This window comes from Cyrtonyx montezumae, unplaced genomic scaffold, assembly GCF_038088225.1.
Source record: "Cyrtonyx montezumae isolate F1298 unplaced genomic scaffold, pur_monq_1.0 scaffold_25, whole genome shotgun sequence".
NCBI classification, from domain to species: Eukaryota; Metazoa; Chordata; class Aves; order Galliformes; family Odontophoridae; genus Cyrtonyx; species Cyrtonyx montezumae.
The window spans coordinates 7,708,485-7,726,869 of NW_027071992.1; the positions used below are offsets into that span (position 1 = coordinate 7,708,485).

The 18,385-nt window shown below is 37.6% G+C and overlaps 1 protein-coding gene across 5 annotated transcripts in view; it reads left to right on the forward strand.

The window, feature by feature from the left end:
• Positions 1-18,385, forward strand: part of ARL15 (ADP ribosylation factor like GTPase 15) — a 215,296-nt gene that overhangs the window by 134,789 nt on the left and 62,122 nt on the right. Inside the window, exon 6 of one of the 5 annotated variants that reach the window (XM_065739895.1) lies at positions 3,977-4,325. The exons of the other annotated variants lie outside the window; for them this stretch is intronic. Within the exon in view, the coding sequence (XP_065595967.1) occupies positions 3,977-4,060 (84 nt within the window). The 3' untranslated portion in view covers positions 4,061-4,325. Of the gene's footprint in view, positions 1-3,976; positions 4,326-18,385 lie in introns of those variants that run through there. 5 annotated transcript variants of the gene reach the window in all.

The following is an 18,385-nucleotide window of genomic DNA, read 5'->3' on the forward strand; positions in this document are numbered from 1 at the left end:
TATGTTTCGTGGTATATCTGAAACAGAAGTAATCACTGCAATTCCACATTAATAGTTTCAAACTTACAGTTAAGTGAAAAAAAACCTAAATTTTATGTAATGATGATAATGCTGGCAGATAAGATACATTATAATATGACAAATGAGGGTTATTTAGTGATATGTTCTGTTACCTGGACTGTAGTTGGCTTCCTGGCAGAATTTCTTATCCTTACCAGTTCTCCAGCTATTCATTTGATAATGTGCATTATTAAACTTTGTGGTGATCTTTTTAGTTCCTTATGAGTCTAGAGTTGGCTGTTCTCAATCTTAAAATTGCTGGATACCTTTCTTCTGATGGATGTGTCTATACCATTGCACATTTTGTATCCTCATAGATAGAACAGATGAAGACTAGTATGTTTCGGATTAGAGTTACCCCATCAAAATCAGTAATTTCCTCTAATAGAAGTGAGGAAAGAGAACAGTTTCAAGTTAAGGCCTACATTTATGTAAGTGACTCTGAAATTCTAAACACATTTCATAATTTGAAAACAATGAGTTTATTCTTATTGTTGTTTAAAACAAAATGCTCTAAAAGCTTGGAAATTTCTTTTTTAATTTGGGTGCAATGTGTACTTGTACAAAGAAATTAAATAGATGAAACCTTCAGAACAGAACAGGGGAATAGTCAGATTTCACTTTTCGTGTAAAAACACTTAAAACAAGCCCACTTGTGTCTACCAGACATTTTATAAATTAAAAATATAGAAGATTTTAGAGTGTTCAGAATGCAAAATACCTGGACCTACCAGAGTGTTGCTCTTAAAAGACGATGTAGCATCATACTGGATGAGGTAACTTCAGGAAGTATGCCAGGAAAGGTATTACTTAATGTTTTTCTGTATGGAAGAATAATCCAAAATACCTATCAAACTACTCTTATACAGTAGTTTTCTGAAAAGATCTAACGAGCATTTGTTTTAGACCACTTTGAAAGTGGATTAAGCTAAATCACTGAAAAAAAAAAAAACAACAGAAAGTCTGCAGGAGACTTACCAGTGGTATTTCCCTATTTTCACAATCACTTCCCCACCTAGACAAATCTTTGAAAGAGTTTTGAACATTTTCTGCTTTTGCCTATTTTGTACAGGTAGGCCAAATTTGAAATTTTATTACTTATGAGAAATTTCCTTTTCAGTTTGTGACAACATACAGATTACAAGAACCTTTCAACTGCATTTATGAAATAATTAAAAGGCAAACAAAGACTCTCAGAGATAAAATGAATGTAACTTGATATTGATTGAGAGTTGTTAAGTATACTGTATGAACACAAATCCCAATTTCTACCTAACAGCAGAATACAGGGAATTTATTTCAACCTATATAATTTTTCATATGTTCATAGAGCCTTGGCAGAGATGGAGACCAAAACCTTTGTGAATGTAAGACAGGTCAGAAGTCAGTTTCTGAACTTTTTCAGGCTGAATCAAACTAACAAAGCAAAATATGTATCATGATCATGAGTTCATGAACAGTAGCCTCATACCTGGAGGTGTTCAAGGAATGCTTATACATTGTGGTAAGGGACAAGTTTTAATGAGAACTACTGGTGATAGGCAGATGGTTGGGCTGGATGAAAGGCTGAGCAACCTGGGTCTGTTCAGCCTTGAGAAAAGAACTCAGAGGGGATTTGATCAATGTCTATAAATACCTAGGATGTGGAAGGCAAAGAGACAAGGCTGGACTCTTTTCAACTGTGTAAGGCAATAGGATGAAGGGAAATAGCCACAAACTGAAGCATAGGAAGTTCTGCACAAATGTGTGTAAGAACTTCTTCACAATTAGGGTGATGGAGCATTGGAACAGGCTACCCAATGAGGCTGTGGAGTCTCCTCTAGAGATGTTCACACCTGGACATCTACCTGATCTAGGGAGCTGCTTTGGCAGCGTGGTTGTACTCAATGATTTCTAGAGGTTCTTTCCAGCCCCTACAATTTTTTGATTCTGTGATGCTGTAGGTCTTTTCTAACCTTGATGATTCTATGGATGGTCAAAAAGAAAGATGGTGCCCAGCAGCATCTCACAAGAGCTGCAAGTGTGGACTGGATACAACTCAGTTTCTCACTGTTGTACTTCCAGGCTCAACAGATTTTTCTGATATTAAAAATCATAATTTTCAAAGTGCATAAAAAATAATGTTTTTATCACTGCTTCTATCAAAGAGGCTTTATTCGTTGGATGTATTGCTCTGTTGTAACATTCCTCTCTCCTATTGTGATGGTTTCCCCTATTATCTTTCCTTCGTACAAGAAAAATTTCCACCCAAATAAAAAAGGAATTTTCAAGCTTTTAGGTTTTTTGTTTATTTGTTTGTTTGTTTTTATCAGAATAAACTCACTGTTTCAAAGTAGGAAATGATGTGTTTAGAGGTTCAGAGTCACTTCCACAAACTTAGTTTATGAATACAACTCTGAAATTGGATGAGAGGGAATCTACTAGTAGCTTTGCTATAAACTATAATCAGAATGGAGTTGTGGTGAATCTGTTTATTTCATATGCTTCTAAAATTACTGCCACTGCCTCTTCTCAATGCGATTTTATGATAAAAAATCCCATGCTCAGAACCTTTCAACTGTATGTGTTGTATTAAAGTTCAAAATATTATTCATAAACATGATAGCATCCTTTTCTAAAAGAGAGTTATATATGTTTTTCTGAGCATAAAGAATCTTACTTGCTATTCCAGTAGCACATTCCTGTACTGTCCTTCAAATTGTATGTTTCAATCTATTCAGTAGAAGGGAACTCACTAGTAAGTGCTCAGCACAAACAGAAAATAGTTTGTCATTTCCCAATTGGATAATTTGGCTTTTTAGTTTTATTTGCACAAAAGTTGCTTGGCAAAAATACCCAAGCCCCTGTCTCTGTCATGTACTGTGTGAAAAACGTTGGTGTCAGAGACTCAGTAGTGAAGGAGATGCACTTTGAAGTACAAATGGGGCACATTAAGGAAGAAGCTCTGAAACCTGAATAACTACTGGCTGTTATCCTTACGCTGGCAAATTCCAGAACCTCTGGTGCAAAAGCACTCTAAACTGACAACAACATCTGCAGCATCCAACCTGGCCATCCTGACCAATTTTGGTGTTTGCAGCTGTGGGACCTGACCTGTCCATAGCAGCAGGCTGCGTGGTCTGTTGGACTTTTGCCCCGTGAAAACCCCCCTGCTGTACAGTTCCTCTTGTTCTTTTTACAATGTGAAATATTTATCCTTCATTTTTGTTCGCAAAATAATTCTGAGAAATGTATCACTTGTGTATAACAGTCGGTCTTAGCAATAGGATACAAATGGCTGTTAACAACAAGGAAATTGTCAAAGAACAAAGCTTAGTAGAGCCAAAATAATAAAGAAATTGATCCCAGTTTAGTCTGTGTATGGTATCTGAAGGTTAGGTCGTTCATAGTCAAAACAACATGGGCAGCTATAATAGATTAAAACTGCTTCTCCTCTTTATCTTGAAAGACCAAACTCTTCTCTTAGTGTGTTTGTTACTTTGCTTCAAGAACATAGGGCTAGACTTTACGGTTTGTTTAGCTATGAAGGGATGACAGACTAGGGGGGTGGTAAGGGGAGCTTAGTTTTGGAATGTAAATACATGTAGAGCTCTTCTCCCTTTGTTTAGCATCTCTTTAAACTAAGACAAAAAAAATCAGTGAATGAATGAATAGCAGCATGGTGAAATACCTAAATGTTTGAGTTAAAATTTTTGGATGTTTGAAATCCTATTTGGATCCTTTTCCCAGATCGCAGTGCATTCATATGCACTCAGCAGGAAACTTCATGGAGATGCACATTTGGGCAGAAGGTCTTTGGCGGTGCCTTTTTCTTAACTTGTGTCTTTTCTTCTTTTGAAGAAAGTAATGGCTTAAGTCTGACTGAAGAACAATCTTTTTTGTATGTTCCTTATAAGAATTTACTTATGGTTCACAGATTTTACCCACCATCTATGTCTGCAATCCTTTGGATTTAAAACAGCATATATCTCACTGCAGACAACAGGAAACGCCAAATTAAAGACTTAATGACATACTGCTGAAAGAAGACAAAAGGTGACAAATTATAAAACAGCCAGCTAAACTTTTAAAGAAGAAGCTGAAAAAACCCCCACATTCAGACAGCTTGAAAAGGATAAGGATATTGTTACACTTGCAGACATGTTAATAGAAATTAGACTGAGCCATGCTGAATATAAATTTAAGCGTTTGAAAAATAAGCCACTAATGAGTTTCAAAAAATAGTAATTTCCTAGAACAATGAAAACAGGCTTTTGAGTTATGAAAAAGAAAGTAAGAAAGTAAGAAAGTAAGAAAGTAAGAAAGAGAAGGAAGGAAGGAACTCGGAAGGAAGGAAGGAACTCGGAAGGAACTCGGAAGGAAGGAAGGAAGAAGGAAGGAAGGAAGGAAGGAAGGAAGGAAGGAAGGAAGGAAGGAAGGAAGGAAGGAAGGAAGGAAGGAAGGAAGGAAGGAAGGAAGGAAGGAAGGAAGGAAGGAAGGAAGGAAGGAAGGAAGGAAGGAAGGAAGGAAGGAAGGAAGGAAGGAAGGAAGGAAGGAAGGAAGGAAGGAAGGAAGGAAGGAAGGAAGGAAGGAAGGAAGGAAGGAAGGAAGGAAGGAAGGAAGGAAGGAAGGAAGGAAGGAAGGAAGGAAGGAAGGAAGGAAGGAAGGAAGGAAGGAGGAAAGGAAGGAGGAAAGGAAGGAAGGAAGGAGGAAAGGAAGGAAGAAAGGAAGGAAGAAAGGAAGGAAGAAAGGAAGGAAGAAAGGAAGGAAGAAAGAAAGGAAGAAAGAAAGGAAGAAAGAAAGGAAGAAAGAAAAGAAAGAAAGGAAGAAAGAAAGAAAGAAAGAAAGAAAGAAAGAAAGAAAGAAAGAAAGAAAGAAAGAAAGAAAGAAAGAAAGAAAGAAAGAAAGAAAGAAAGAAAGAAAGAAAGAAAGAAAGAAAGAAAGAAAGAAAGAAAGAAAGAAAGAAAGAAAGGAAGAAAAGAAAGGAAGAAAGAAAAGGAAAGAAAGGAAGAAAGAAAAGGAAAGAAAGGAAGAAAGAAAAGGAAAAAAAGTGAACACTGATATATTTTAACCTTCCTCTTATTGGCTACTAAACCACAGACTTCATTCTTATAATTGTGAAGCCAATGAATGTGTGACTTCTACCCTTTAGAAATGATTAACCTCTGCTGCTGCTGCAACCGCAGCAGTGTCAGCTTTCTGGTGTGGTGCAGCAGCTGTGTGCTCTGGCCTTCCAGCTCTGGCTTGATTTACAATGGCTGGTGGGCTCTTTGATCTGCTGGAGTTGTGGAGAGATGGTGGAAGACAAGGAGTGAGATGAGTGGCGAAGAGAAAGGAGGGGGAACTGAACAGATGGAAAAGCAAGGTGGCAGACATTTTCAATCCCCATGGTCTCAATCCCCTCGCTGAATCACTTAAATATTTACGTTCTTTGGTGGTAGATGCTGTTGTAGTATCCTTGATGGCCTGAACTTAATTTTGAGCTGTAGCACTTTGCCAGTAGCATAATGGGATGTACCACTTCTGTTGGGAAATGTCAAAAGAAACTCAGGTAGTTTTGGGAACAGTGTTTTCATATTTACCTGAGATACTACTCCCAGTTCTCTGTAAGAATTTGTACTTAGAGGTTACCTGCTCAGCAGTTTTATCACTACAATTCTGAAGTCAGGTCAGAGGGATCCTGTCAATAGCTTCAAGCATGAACTATAATAACAAAAGGATAGTGGTGTAATTGTTTCCTAATTACCAGTAATTTTTCCTAAATTACTTTTGTATTCTTATCCCTGCCACTGATGTATTTAGAAATGCACAGCACCCACTACTTCAAAAGCTCTGCTGATGCATTGCTTTTGCAGTTTTTCTAACCCTTTGGAAAAAAAGGGGAATGATTACTTGGGGGTTGCTGGCAGAATCAAACTGCATACTACAGAGAGAGATAGTTATTCTTGACTCACTTTCTGATGAACTGTTTAAATAAGAGTACTCACAGGACTTTGTGAAGTGCAGAATTTACCTAATTCAGTTAGTGATGCTAAATTCAATTTCTTCCACAATACTCACCTAATAACAATCATTTTTGTCCTCAGTGTATTCCTTCTAGACTCAAAATAAACTTGTCACATACATAGGTACAGGTGTTTATATGTATGTTTATATATATACAGTCATCTGCCAATGTGCCAGAATACTCTGACCAGCTTTATCTCTTTTTCCTGCATTATCTGCATCCATGTGGTGCTTGTGTTCCTGCAGGAGCATTGTAAGCTCTGTGGCTGGTCTGTTTTGTATAGGCAGTGGGTATAAGTCAAGAGCTACACATGGGGCAGTGCACTAAAACAAAATAATAGTGTTTGTTTTCCATTTTCACTGAGCAGCACTGAGGAATATTGTGGAATGAGTGAAATAGAAAAGACATACTGAGTTACTTTATTTGGCAATGCACTGCATAATATGAGAGGCCAGTTTTATTTCTTTGGTTTAAAGTTAGACTAAAACATTTACTTCTTCCCATATGGAAAAATGTTTGCCATTGCAAAAACACTGCATTTTGACTGCTTCTATTCATCATCTTGATTTTTCAGTCGGTCTTGGGCTTGGTTTTATAAAGTGTTAAAGTCATTTGATGCTCATGTTTTAATATAGTGCTCCTCACAATTTTTTTAAGGTAAAATGCTACCTAGTCTTTTAAAGAAATATGTAGATAGTCAGACTCAGAAACATAATTGCTGCTTGATGGTCTGTTTGGTCTCAGAGGTGTTATCTAGGCTGGTTCTGAAGAACTGTGCAGCCACTCTGTGTTTATCTACATCATAGGAGAAGCACAGATTCGTGAACTATCTTGCAGCAAAGCTGAGTTCTTAATAGTTGTCTGTACAGCATATCATATGCTGGAGCCCCTGTCTCTACTGGGATTTGTAAATTCTATCGTGATAAAAATAATAGAGATTCTTCTTGAAAAAATAATTTAGTCTCAGGGATTTGCCCTTTTGTGCATGTGTGTATATGTATGTATGTATGGAAGTTTGTGTGCACATATATATATATATATATACGTGTACAGACACAAGAGTCTGTATTTGTATATGTAGAAGCCCAGCTTTTTAGCAATGAGTTCTGTCAAAATTCTTGTTTTAATACCTACAGAACTGTGAATGTTCAAATTGAGAAAAGTACTAAAAATTTAATTACAAAAAATGACATACAAAGATAGGAACTGATTTTAAAAAACATGTTTCTCTTATTCATATGAAAAAAATTATTAATCAGAATATTCCCTGTTGACTTGCAGCATCTGGTAGAAATGTAGCAGCAGCTAAAGCCTGCACTATGATAAACTGTGGAAGAAATGAGTAACCATGAACAATATTTACAAGTGAATTTAAGCTTAAAAATATAGGCTTTCTTCCTTATATAGTTCTGCCAGAAAGCAAAACCAAACAAACAAAGAATTGGTAATCTGAAACAGATCTCAGACAGTAGCTACAGCAGAGGAAGCTTCCTAATGCTGAAGATTTCTTGCAGCAACAAAGAAGAGGGCATTAATGCTCCAGAGTGAGTGTAATTGAATTCGAAGCAGTTTGCATGGAGTAGAAGAAGGGAAAAAGAGATGCAGAGGAATAGGAGTAACAAGATCAGGGTCCTTCCTGTGTTAGGAGTTTCCACCTTTCCATTTGTGGTAGGAGGAAGATGAGAGCTGGCTTTTGTCTCACCTAGGTTTAGGTGCCAGAGGCACCTAAAATTAAACTTAATGGGTGTGGGGAACATTTGTTGTTGCATTTATGTACTAACAAAAATAAATAGTTTTTAAGTTCTGCTGAAATACAAATAAGTTACACCCAGAGCTAATTTAGTGTTAAAGGAAGGTGTATACTTTCTGAGCAAGTTCAGGTACAGTATTCCGACCATTCCAGTATAAATTTAGCTCTGTTTACCCCTATAGTTTCAGTTGATGCAAATATTATTTTAAACTTAGTTTGAAGGCTGTGGAGAGTGCATGATAGTTAGTCCTAAGAACTGTCTATGCCCAGAAGTTGTTTGGTACAAGCAGTGTTCAGTTCAGGCTTACTTCTGTGTCTGCCTGCTGTGTTACAGCCAGGACTTTAAAAGACAATTTGCATGAGGGAAAACTGTCTTTATTCCTGTGCTACTTCTGCCTTGGGTCTGTACTGTGAGGCTGCAAAAATTGCTGCAAGTCTCAGTGGCGTGAATCAGATTTTCTGTCTTTATTTCTTAGAATGGCAGCTATTCCAAAAATAAAGAAAGACCCTCAAAATTAAATTTGAACACGCCATCAAACTATCATCAGATGGCATCAACTTTTAGTAAGATATGGTCAGAATTATCTTCTGCAGTGAAATCCCTACAGGCATTGAAGGAATGGTGCTGTGAAGAGCAGACCTGCCACTGGCAACTCTCCAGTCCTGCAGATGTGAGGCGGAGGAGATTCTGCAGGATTAGGGGAGTGGAGAATAAGCTGTGTTCAATTTGATAACTCTACCCTGGTTTAAAATCTTAGGTTGTTCAATGTGGGTGGAAGATGCAAGAAGTTAAGAATGTTTAATAAAACTGTTTAGGTGAAACGGGAAAGGAAAAGATGAAAAACAACAAAAGTTGAACCGTGCTTGCTATAGTTCAGAAAACAATCGTATGTCCTGCTGACATATAAAAGAGCGTGATTGATAAAAAATGCTTATATAAATATATTTTTGAAAATCCATCGTCTTCAGGCTGACCCCAAGAAAACTGTCAAGTGTGTTTTGAACGAATGATTTTACTGGTGAATTTGCCATGTCTTTTGATGTTGACAAATAACTCTCACAGTGTACTGGACACCTTAAAGTAGTGTTGTCACTATCAGTGTGGCCAGCAGAGCTGTGCTTTGCTGAGCCAGTGGGAATCCTTATTGAGCCATTGAAGTGTTCTAGTTGGTAAAATGCACAAAATGCAGAAAGCCTAACCAGACATAAAGTAGTGTATGATAACTATTTCTCAAAAAGTAGAGCCCAGGTCCTTAACTACCTTGTCTGAATTTTTAGGGCTATGGGTGTTTTTTGTTTGATTGTTCTGTCTCCTGATGTTTTTTCCTAAGGCATCCTAAACAGTAAAACAAACAAACAAAAAAACACCCCTAAACCAAACCAAAACAAACCCACAAACAACAAAAATGTTTTTAATAACTGCAAAAGTTAAAGGTGAAGGTTTGTATTTTGAAACTAAGACTTGTATATCTTGTTTTCTAATTAGGAATCTCTCACCTGTGTTTTCAGCCTGCTTGCTTGTTCTTACAAATGAGGCTTGCTGTCTTAACATACAGTGCCTTTGCCTTGCCGTGGCCTCTGTTGAGAGACCTTCGGCTGTCTTGCCTTGGAAGTTTATCCCCTGCTCCTTGACTGCTGGTTCCTGAAATCCTCCAGCTCTGCGGATGGAGACATAAAGTAGCCATTTGTTACTTGGCTGGTGTCTACTTCCTCTTTTCTTCTCAGATGAGATGTTTTCCTCTTGTGTTTTCACTCCTAATATGTTTGTGTAGCACTTCTTTTCGAAACAGACCCAAACAATGTAATGGGTGTTGTGTCAGTGATAATCAAGCCAGGGTGCTTAAGCTGCTTTAGAAAGGTTTAGGTTTCATTAGTATTCCAAGATATATTTGGAAACAACTAGTTCTCTTCTTAGAAAAGAAATCTGAATCTGGACAATGTTTCTTACTCCAGGCTGAAAAATTCCAACAAAGGCAAGTCTTCTCTTGAGTGATTTAAATAGTTCTGGGAAATGGTAAACTAGGTTTTATTTTTTTTTTTTCATCAATATTTCAACTTTGCAGTAATGTATAGTGTTATACTCCTCAGACAAATGCTGAGTTTTACAGGTAAGCTTGTGTTTTGATTATGTCCCTACCAGGACACAGATTTCAGACATGGCTTAAGGTGGGAAAAAAAAAAATCTTGTCATGTGTAGTATGTATGTTTTGCTGAAATCATTTGCAAATAACTGCATCTGTTAGCTATTGGTGTCCTTGCTTAATAGGCAAGTTTAAAATAACTGCTTATACTTGTGTGCTTCTGATTCTTTCTTTTGCAAAACAGATGAACCTCTGTATTCCAAGAATTGTTCCAAATCATATTTTCTGGCACTGCTTTTACTTTTAGTCATTGTATGAATTAAAATAGGCTTTACAGCTTTTGCCTAAGTTGTCAAAAAAATGTCTCTATAGAATTAACATGCATACAGTTTTTGCAATCTTTTTTTTTTTTTAAGCAATGTTAAATTTGCTTGAGAAACATCTCTTGTTTTGACTAGTGGAAGGTCTAAAAATACACTACTGTATTGACTGAACTAATTACATTTCAGTTCTAGCCACTACCATCTGGATCTCTCTCTTTCTGGTTACATTTCCATTGCACAGATTGCACATGAGTGATTAACATCAAGAGCTGACTGTCCAAATTTGGTCCTGGGTGTTAGAAGCAGATCTGCAAAGCCACATTCAAGTTGGCATCCCCTTCATTTTCCTCTGTGGATACCATGGTGCAACCTGGTGAATTCCCAGTTCAGCGGAAATGTAGAGAAAGTGGGAGCCATAAAGCAGTGAGCTGCTGAGTTGGCTAGGGGCCTGTAGCCACTTGTTTAACCAAGAGAAGTAAGGGAGGGAGCTGGACTTCTCTGATTTGGTAAAGAGAAGGCTAGAATGCAGTCGGTGTAGTGGTTTGTATGAAGTGTGCTGTTCAAGTCAGACTCTTCTTGTTAGGGCCAGGTTATGAAATGTAAAGAGTAGTAGCCAGAAGATGTGGGCTGGGAGGCTCAGAGTGGACATCAGGAAGAAAGTACTAGTAGGATGAAAGGGAGGTGTGGTGGTGACACTGTCTTTGGAGATTTTCATGACTCGCAGAGAAAAAACCACTGGTGGCCTCCTAGGTGGTTGTGGTGGTGGCTAGCCTGCCTGGTTGGTAGTGTTAGAGTAACTTCAGGCAAGGAGCCTGGACTGTGAGAGATTCAAAGGTCCTGTTTGTCCTCAATGGAGTTCTCTGCATGTCATTAGAATCTCCCTGGGATCTGCGATTCCTACTGGTGAATTAGAGGCTAAATTAAAGGCTGAAGCTCTGCCAATCCACAGTTTTCATACTTGATAAGCAAGTATGTAATTGTAACTTCTTCCTCAACCTTTTCAAGCCACTGATCACTTAAACAGAACTTTTTGTGCCTCACTTTAGTATAGGAGAAGTCTGTGCTGCCGGAGGGAAGCCTAGCTGAAAAAATCACATCCAGGCTGAAGGCACTTCTCAGTGTGGTGAAGGATTCTGTGATACGGATGTAGATCAGGCAGCAGTGTTTGCAGAAGTCTTAGGTTAATGCTGCAGAGTTCTCTGTGCTTTCTCTGTTCATTCAGCTGAGCAGCTGTTCCTAAGATCTTTTGTGCTCTCTCCCTCTGGCATGACAATATGTCTTATCCCCAAGTATGATCATTTTTATCTATTCTGTTTCGATGTTGTAACATATAGTTTTCTGCTGCTAGCAGAATGTCTCAGGGAATAGCTTGTGGATAAAACACAGAAGCTAGAGAGGAAATGGGGTGGCATATCTCTATCTAAATTCGCTGAAAAGCAAAGTGCTTTTGTCTTAGGCACCAAATAAGGATGTAGATTGTCAGCTCAGAAAGGTCTATCAAAAGCTTTCAAAATACAAGGTGTTTAAATTATACCACATCAAGTCATATAATTTGTTGTAGTAAGTATTCAAAAATCAGCAAAAGGACTATGTTAAGATCCATGATTTTGTGGATCATCACTACTACTAGCATTGATGATGCTATTCTCCCAAGTAACATGTAGAAAAATAATTGCCACTGTGACCTCGGGCTCAGTTTGTTCCATAATACAAACAATTTCATTCAAATATATATTTTGATACCTCAAAATATAAGCTTTTCTGTTTGTAGTATTTGGACAACTATCTTTGTTCCTCTTAGCTTTTGTTCTTTTAAGTTCCTATCTGATTTTAGTGACTAACATTCCAAGTATGCATGTTGTTAAATCTAATACTATATGAACATGTACATTTTACATCTTCATTACCACTGGAGTGGAATTATTACCTCTGTTGCAAGTAGACCCCATCATCAGAATGTAACTAAAAAATTCTAGTAAACCTGTGGCTTACTAGAATTTGTGTCTTAACGTCATTAAGATTGTACAATTTATTCAGTGATATTGACTGTTCATGTGGCGATAACAGGAATGGTCATATTCACTGGTGGTAAAGTTATTGAGGTGATTTTTTTGTTTGTTTGTTTGGATTTTTTTTGAACCAGACAGTAATTTAGCAAGAAGCGCATTTTAGGGAAGACTGTCAACAGAAAATAAGGTATAAGGCAGTACTAATCAACTGGGAGATAGCAGTAATATAGCCATGCATGAAAAATTCTCTAATAATTTATGATTTGAAAAGTGATTCATGATTTGAAAAGCTTGACAGAGAAAGCTTCAGTTACACTCTGGATTTGACAAACAAGCTTGATTTTAATTTAATTTAATTTAATTTTTTTTAAGAATTTTCAGTGGTTCTGTTTAAAGCACCATTTGATGTACCCGTCTCTTTTTTTTTAGGAAGAGCTGTTTGTTGTGTTGTGCTGCTGTGGTCCATTTTACAGAGATAACTCCTGAGAATTGAAAACTTTGCTCAGTTCTGTTCCACATTGTAAATTCTTTTCTGTGCCATTACATTACCCACCTTTTTGACAGTCAATGCAACATTGACATGTAATAGCCTTTTCTTCTGCCTGTTTATTTTCTCTGTGTTTACAAATCAGGACTAAAGCTTTTCTTCTCTTCTCTTACTCATTTGTGTGTCTTCTTTTTTTTTCTAGTCAGTCATAGGGCCAAAAGCAGCTTCTCTTCAAGAGACGTCAAAAACAGTTCGTCAGTGATAGCACAAGGTTTATGACCTGTTCCACTGGGCATAATTAAAAATGGAATTCAACCCCTTTTTGCAGAATAACTTTGACACATCTGGTTTAAACAGTTTTAGTGCAGAAAGGAGATAAATAGAAGTTTCTTTGCACAGTAGATTAGTTTCAGATGAGGTATAGGATCCCCTCAAATTCAGGTTCACATAAAAAGTACACCAATGGGACAGCCACCCATGAAATGTGCATAGTCATCTGTTGAATATGTGAAAATAAATGGTAGGCCTATAGCAAAGAAAAAGAAAAAAAAAAAAATCTTGTCACAGCACCAGAAGGAAATGTAAGGTAATCACATAGAAAAGAAGGAGGACCAGGGCTGAATTCCTTTACAAAATCCCTATTCTTTCCCTGCTTTCACTGCCAGAGCACCTCTGATCCAGTTTTATTCCATGTTCCCCTTCAGAATATTCATGTTTTTACAGATATAGCACATTTTATGGCACCCACTAAAGTAATCTGATGAGAAATTCTTTTAAGAATTTTAAGTTTAAATAGTTGTCCTTTTGTTACCCTTTTCTAATGCATTGCCAATACATATTGCTTTCTCATCAGATGCTGATGGTCCCTTTAGTAGACACTACTATTCTGTGAAATGGCAGTGAACACACAATACTAGCTTATAGGTAGGAAAGTACAAAGTAGTTGTTTCAGCACTTTGCTCTTGAATAGAAAAATACAGTCTATGTCTGTTTAATATTCACTGGGATATCCTGGTGTTTAAGGAATGTTGCTGGGAGATACCTCACTAAACATTCAGGACACATTATTGCTGCATGCACTTTAGTGACTTATTTTTATGCATTTGTAGAAAGAATTAATGGCAGAGATGTTTAATGTGAATTTAGTCATTTGTAAAAGCTTTATGAAATCTCAGTAGGAACTGTACTTCATTGCACGAAATGATTGGAGACCTAATCTGAGTGTCTGAAATGCCTGACTGTTGGGAACAAGCTGACTGGTGTAAATAAAGGATAGGTCATGATGATGCAGTTTAATTTTTAGGGAAGTTATTTCTAGCTTACATTGTCCAATGTGATTAATGCCCTGCTGTTTATTTTCTCAAAGCAGGACTAGTTGTGAATCTGAGATAGCAAGTTGTAAAATCTTCAGAATATCACAATATACAGTTTTTACCACAGGTTGCATCAATGCAGTAGTTCTTACCAAGCTGCATGGAAAATTTGAAATGATATAAAATAGCAGTTGAAAGAATACAAGTATTTTTAAATTTAGCTGGGAGTACATATAATTTAAGTCACTGTAGGTGGTCTCAGCAAAGCCATTTCAGATGCAGAAAAGAGGCAGTGTTTTCATTCCCTTGTGTTATATGTACATTATCTTGGTTCAAGTTAAACTATTTCCAAAATAATTGGAACGTGAGGAAGTTGGTTACTAGCAAAGTTAATTAAGCTCACCTCCTGCTGTAAACCTTTTGCCCTCTAGAAAGAATATATTTTGTTGGGGAAAAATAAAGAAAGAAAGAGAGAGAGAGAGAGAGAGAGAGGAAGAAGGAGGGAAGGAAAGGAAGGAAAGGAAGGAACTCGGAAGGAAGGAAGGAACTCGGAAGGAACTCGGAAGGAAGGAACTTGGAAGGAAGGAAGGAACTCGGAAGGAACTAGGAAGGAAGGAAGGAAGGAAGGAAGGAAGGAAGGAAGGAAGGAAGGAAGGAAGGAAGGAAGGAAGGAAGGAAGGAAGGAAGGAAGGAAGGAAGGAAGGAAGGAAGGAAGGAAGGAAGGAAGGAAGGAAGGAAGGAAGGAAGGAAGGAAGGAAGGAAGGAAGGAAGGAAGGAAGGAAGGAAGGAAGGAAGGAAGGAAGGAAGGAAGGAAGGAAGGAAGGAAGGGAGGGAGGGAGGGAGGGAGGGAGGGAGGGAGGGAGGGAGGGAGGGAAGGAAGGAAGGAAGGAAGGAAGGAAGGAAGGAAGGAAGGAAGGAAGGAAGGAAGGAAGGAAGGAAGGAAGGAAGGAAGGAAGGAAGGAAGGAAGGAAGGAAGGAAGGAAGGAAGGAAGGAAGAGAGGGAGGGAGGGAGGGAGGGAGGGAGGGAGGGAGGGAGGGAGGGAAGGAAGGAAGGAAGGAAGGAAGGAAGGAAGGAAGGAAGGAAGGAAGGAAGGAAGGAAGGAAGGAAGGAAGGAAGGAAGGAAGGAAGGAAGGAAGGAAGGAAGGAAGGAAGGAAGGAAGGAAGGAAGGAAGGAAGGAAGGAAGGAAGGAAGGAAGGAAGGAAGGAAGGAAGGAAGGAAGGAAGGAAGGAAGGAAGGAAGGAAGGAAGGAAGGAAGGAAGGAAGGAAGGAAGGAAGGAAGGAAGGAAGGAAGGAAGGAAGGAAGGAAGGAAGGAAGGAAGGAAGGAAGGAAGGAAGGAAGGAAGGAGAAGGAAGGAAAGAAGAAGAAAGAAGAAGAAAGGAAAGAAAGAAAGAAAGAAAGAAAGAAAGAAAGAAAAAGAAAGAAAGAAAGAAAGAAAGAAAGAAAGAAAGAAAGAAAGAAAGAAAGAAAGAAAGAAAGAAAGAAAGAAAGAAAGAAAGAAAGAAAGAAAGAAAGAAAGAAAGAAAGAAAGAAAGAAAGAAAGAAAAAAGAAAGAAAGAAAGAAAAAGGAGAGAAGTAGAAATGTGTTGCACTATCATGTAATTAAATAACTGACATCTTTTTATGGTAATACATTTGGGTGGTCTGTTCTTGAAACACTTGATTTGTTAGGAAACATTACCATTTCCGCCAGTAATCTCTAAGTCCTAAATATTTTGAAAAAAATTTGCATTGCGGTATTGCATCAGTGCATTACTCACCAGTTAAACTCTATAAACTGCTGTCGCTTGGCATTAGAGAGGGCTTCCAGGTTTTTTTTATATCAGCAAAAACTTCTGTAAATTATAATATTGTTTGGCAAAGCATACAGAGTAAATACTGCAAAACCAGATGATTTAAGAGAAAGTAAATGAAAAAGTTGAATCTCATTTTGCTTTCCCCCTCCACCCTCCCCCCGCTCACTCTCCCTTCCCACCACCCAAAAAAAAAGAAAAAAGAAAAGAAAAGAAAAGAAAAGAAAAGAAAAGAAAAGAAAAGAAAAGAAAAGAAAAGAAAAGAAAAGAAAAGAAAAGAAAAGAAAAGAAAAGAAAAGAAAAGAAAAGAAAAGAAAAGAAAAGAAAAGAAAAGAAAAGAAAAGAAAAGAAGAAATCCTAGTAGTTCAAAAAATGTAGAATGTTTGAAACTGACTTCAGCCACAGTGTTTGTTTAGGTGTGGTGACCCTTTCATATATTTGTTGTAGTTGCCTCTCAATCAGCACAATTCTGATTGTCCCCACTGGACGCTGTGGAGATTTAGAGACTTGCTTACTGCAATGAACCTCAATGATTTTAAAGTTAGGCATGCTGCCACTGAGTCTAGGATCATTTCAGCTGCCAGTGGTAATGAGCTGCTGAGTTTTTTAGATTAAAAGAAAACTAGCTTGAATACATTTAAATATTATGCTAATGTACATAAAGACTAATATGTTGAGTGAAGTTCCTGTAACCAAAGCAATGTATCCCAAACCAGTTCTTACAGCCTCAGCTGTCTGCCAGGTTAGTCATTCTGTGCATGAATGTTTAACCTTAGGTACCAGCAGGAAATAGCCAGTTCAGTCTATAGCTCCTATAGGCCCTACAGTTGATGAAGGGCCACTGTGATAATGTTTCTGGGACACAGTTGTTGAATAGAGTCGATGATGGTTTTTCCCAAGCCTCTAACACTATTACTTTTACTTTTCTAAAATTCGAAGTCTTGCAGAATCACTTTTTTTTTTCAAAAGAAATAGAAATACCATTGTGGGAACCAAGCTGACCTTTTTTTTTTTTTTTTTTTTTTTTTTTTTTAAGATGAAATAAACATCATAGTAGCAGTATAAAATGATACTTAATTACTTAAAGATTTTAAATTCCAACATTATTTTATTTTCTAGGCTGGTCCACAGCTATTAATTTGCAGGTTTTGTTATAAAACAAAAATGACAAATACAGTGGAAGAAGTCTGATGCTTGATTTTTTGGGATACCATGTGCTCTCTTGTACTCCTGCTGTTCTAACAGCAGCCAGCCTATGAGTAGTTAAATGCTGCAACTGTGCCTTTTAAATAGTTATTTGATAGCTCACAGAGCCCAAGCTCGCACAGTAGGTAAGACCTGACAGGAGAGCTTAGGAGTTTGTGGAGTGATTATGCATTTTGTTCATAGGTGGGAACTCTGTTCAGCAGAGGAGTCTCTCTAGGGAAAGGGCAAAATCCTCTCTTGTCATGGCTCAGAGGCATGCTGATGCCTCCTGCTAATGCTCAAGTTTCTGCTGACTGTCTAGACAGTTTCCATTCTGTAACTCTTCTTTTGTTTCTTATGATACTCTGTGTCTGCAAGACCACGCTGATCTCTGACAAGAACATTCTCTATGCCTTGATTAAGTCAAAGTGATCAAAAACTGTAGAGGCAGTTTTTCCCTATAAGGTTTGTCTTGAGTCCTTAGTCATATGCCTTTGGCAAGTTGTTCATCATTTGTGAAGTCACGAATAGAGGCTTTGATTTAAATAAGAAGATCAGACAGTGCACAGCTCCTGCTATTCTGCAATAATTTTGCCTCTTCTGGGGGGAAAAGTGCCAGTGCTGGAAAGTATTCCTCAAACCGATAGAATTTAACTGTGTCTACTGTGCATGCATTTACTATTGTAGGGCATGATTTACAATGACTATTAAAAACAAAACCAAACCAGCACACAATGCGAATGATTCTTGTATCTCTGGAAGCTGTTAATAAAGTGAATACCAGCAGTTCAAGAAAATGCAGTTTTGTATTTGAATGTGGGAGAAAATGGAGAAACACTTGATATGCTATTCATGATAAAGGTTTTTTATTTACCTGATAGATTTAATCTACAAACAAAATCAACTGCATTTTTCTAAAATCCTAGACTCAGAGGATTCTTGACACAGATGCTGATTAGAAATTCCTTTAGGAGCAATGCTGTTAATTTTCTTGTAAAAGACTGAATTTCTGACAGTAGCAGCTACGTCCTCATAGCTCTGTTTGCTGCTATCAAGAAAATAGTAGGTTGGTTGTAGCAAAAATGAGCCATCATTCTTACTGCCTACAGCTGTCTATATAATCGCAACAACCAAAAGGATAAGGGAGCCAAATCAGATTTTACGTGGAACAGACACAAGCTATTTCAGAATTTGCCATGCAAAACATTTATCGTGGTCCTAGAAGGAGTTGGCCTAACCAGCGGTATGAGTTCTCCTCAGTAGTTTCTAGAGCAAAGTACATTCTGTTAGTGGGATTATTTAAACTAAACTTTTCTTTGAGCTTAAATGTACTGGAGTTTTCACAATTAATGAATTTATCTTGCTAAAGTGTGTGTGTGGGAGGGAGGAGAGTGGGAC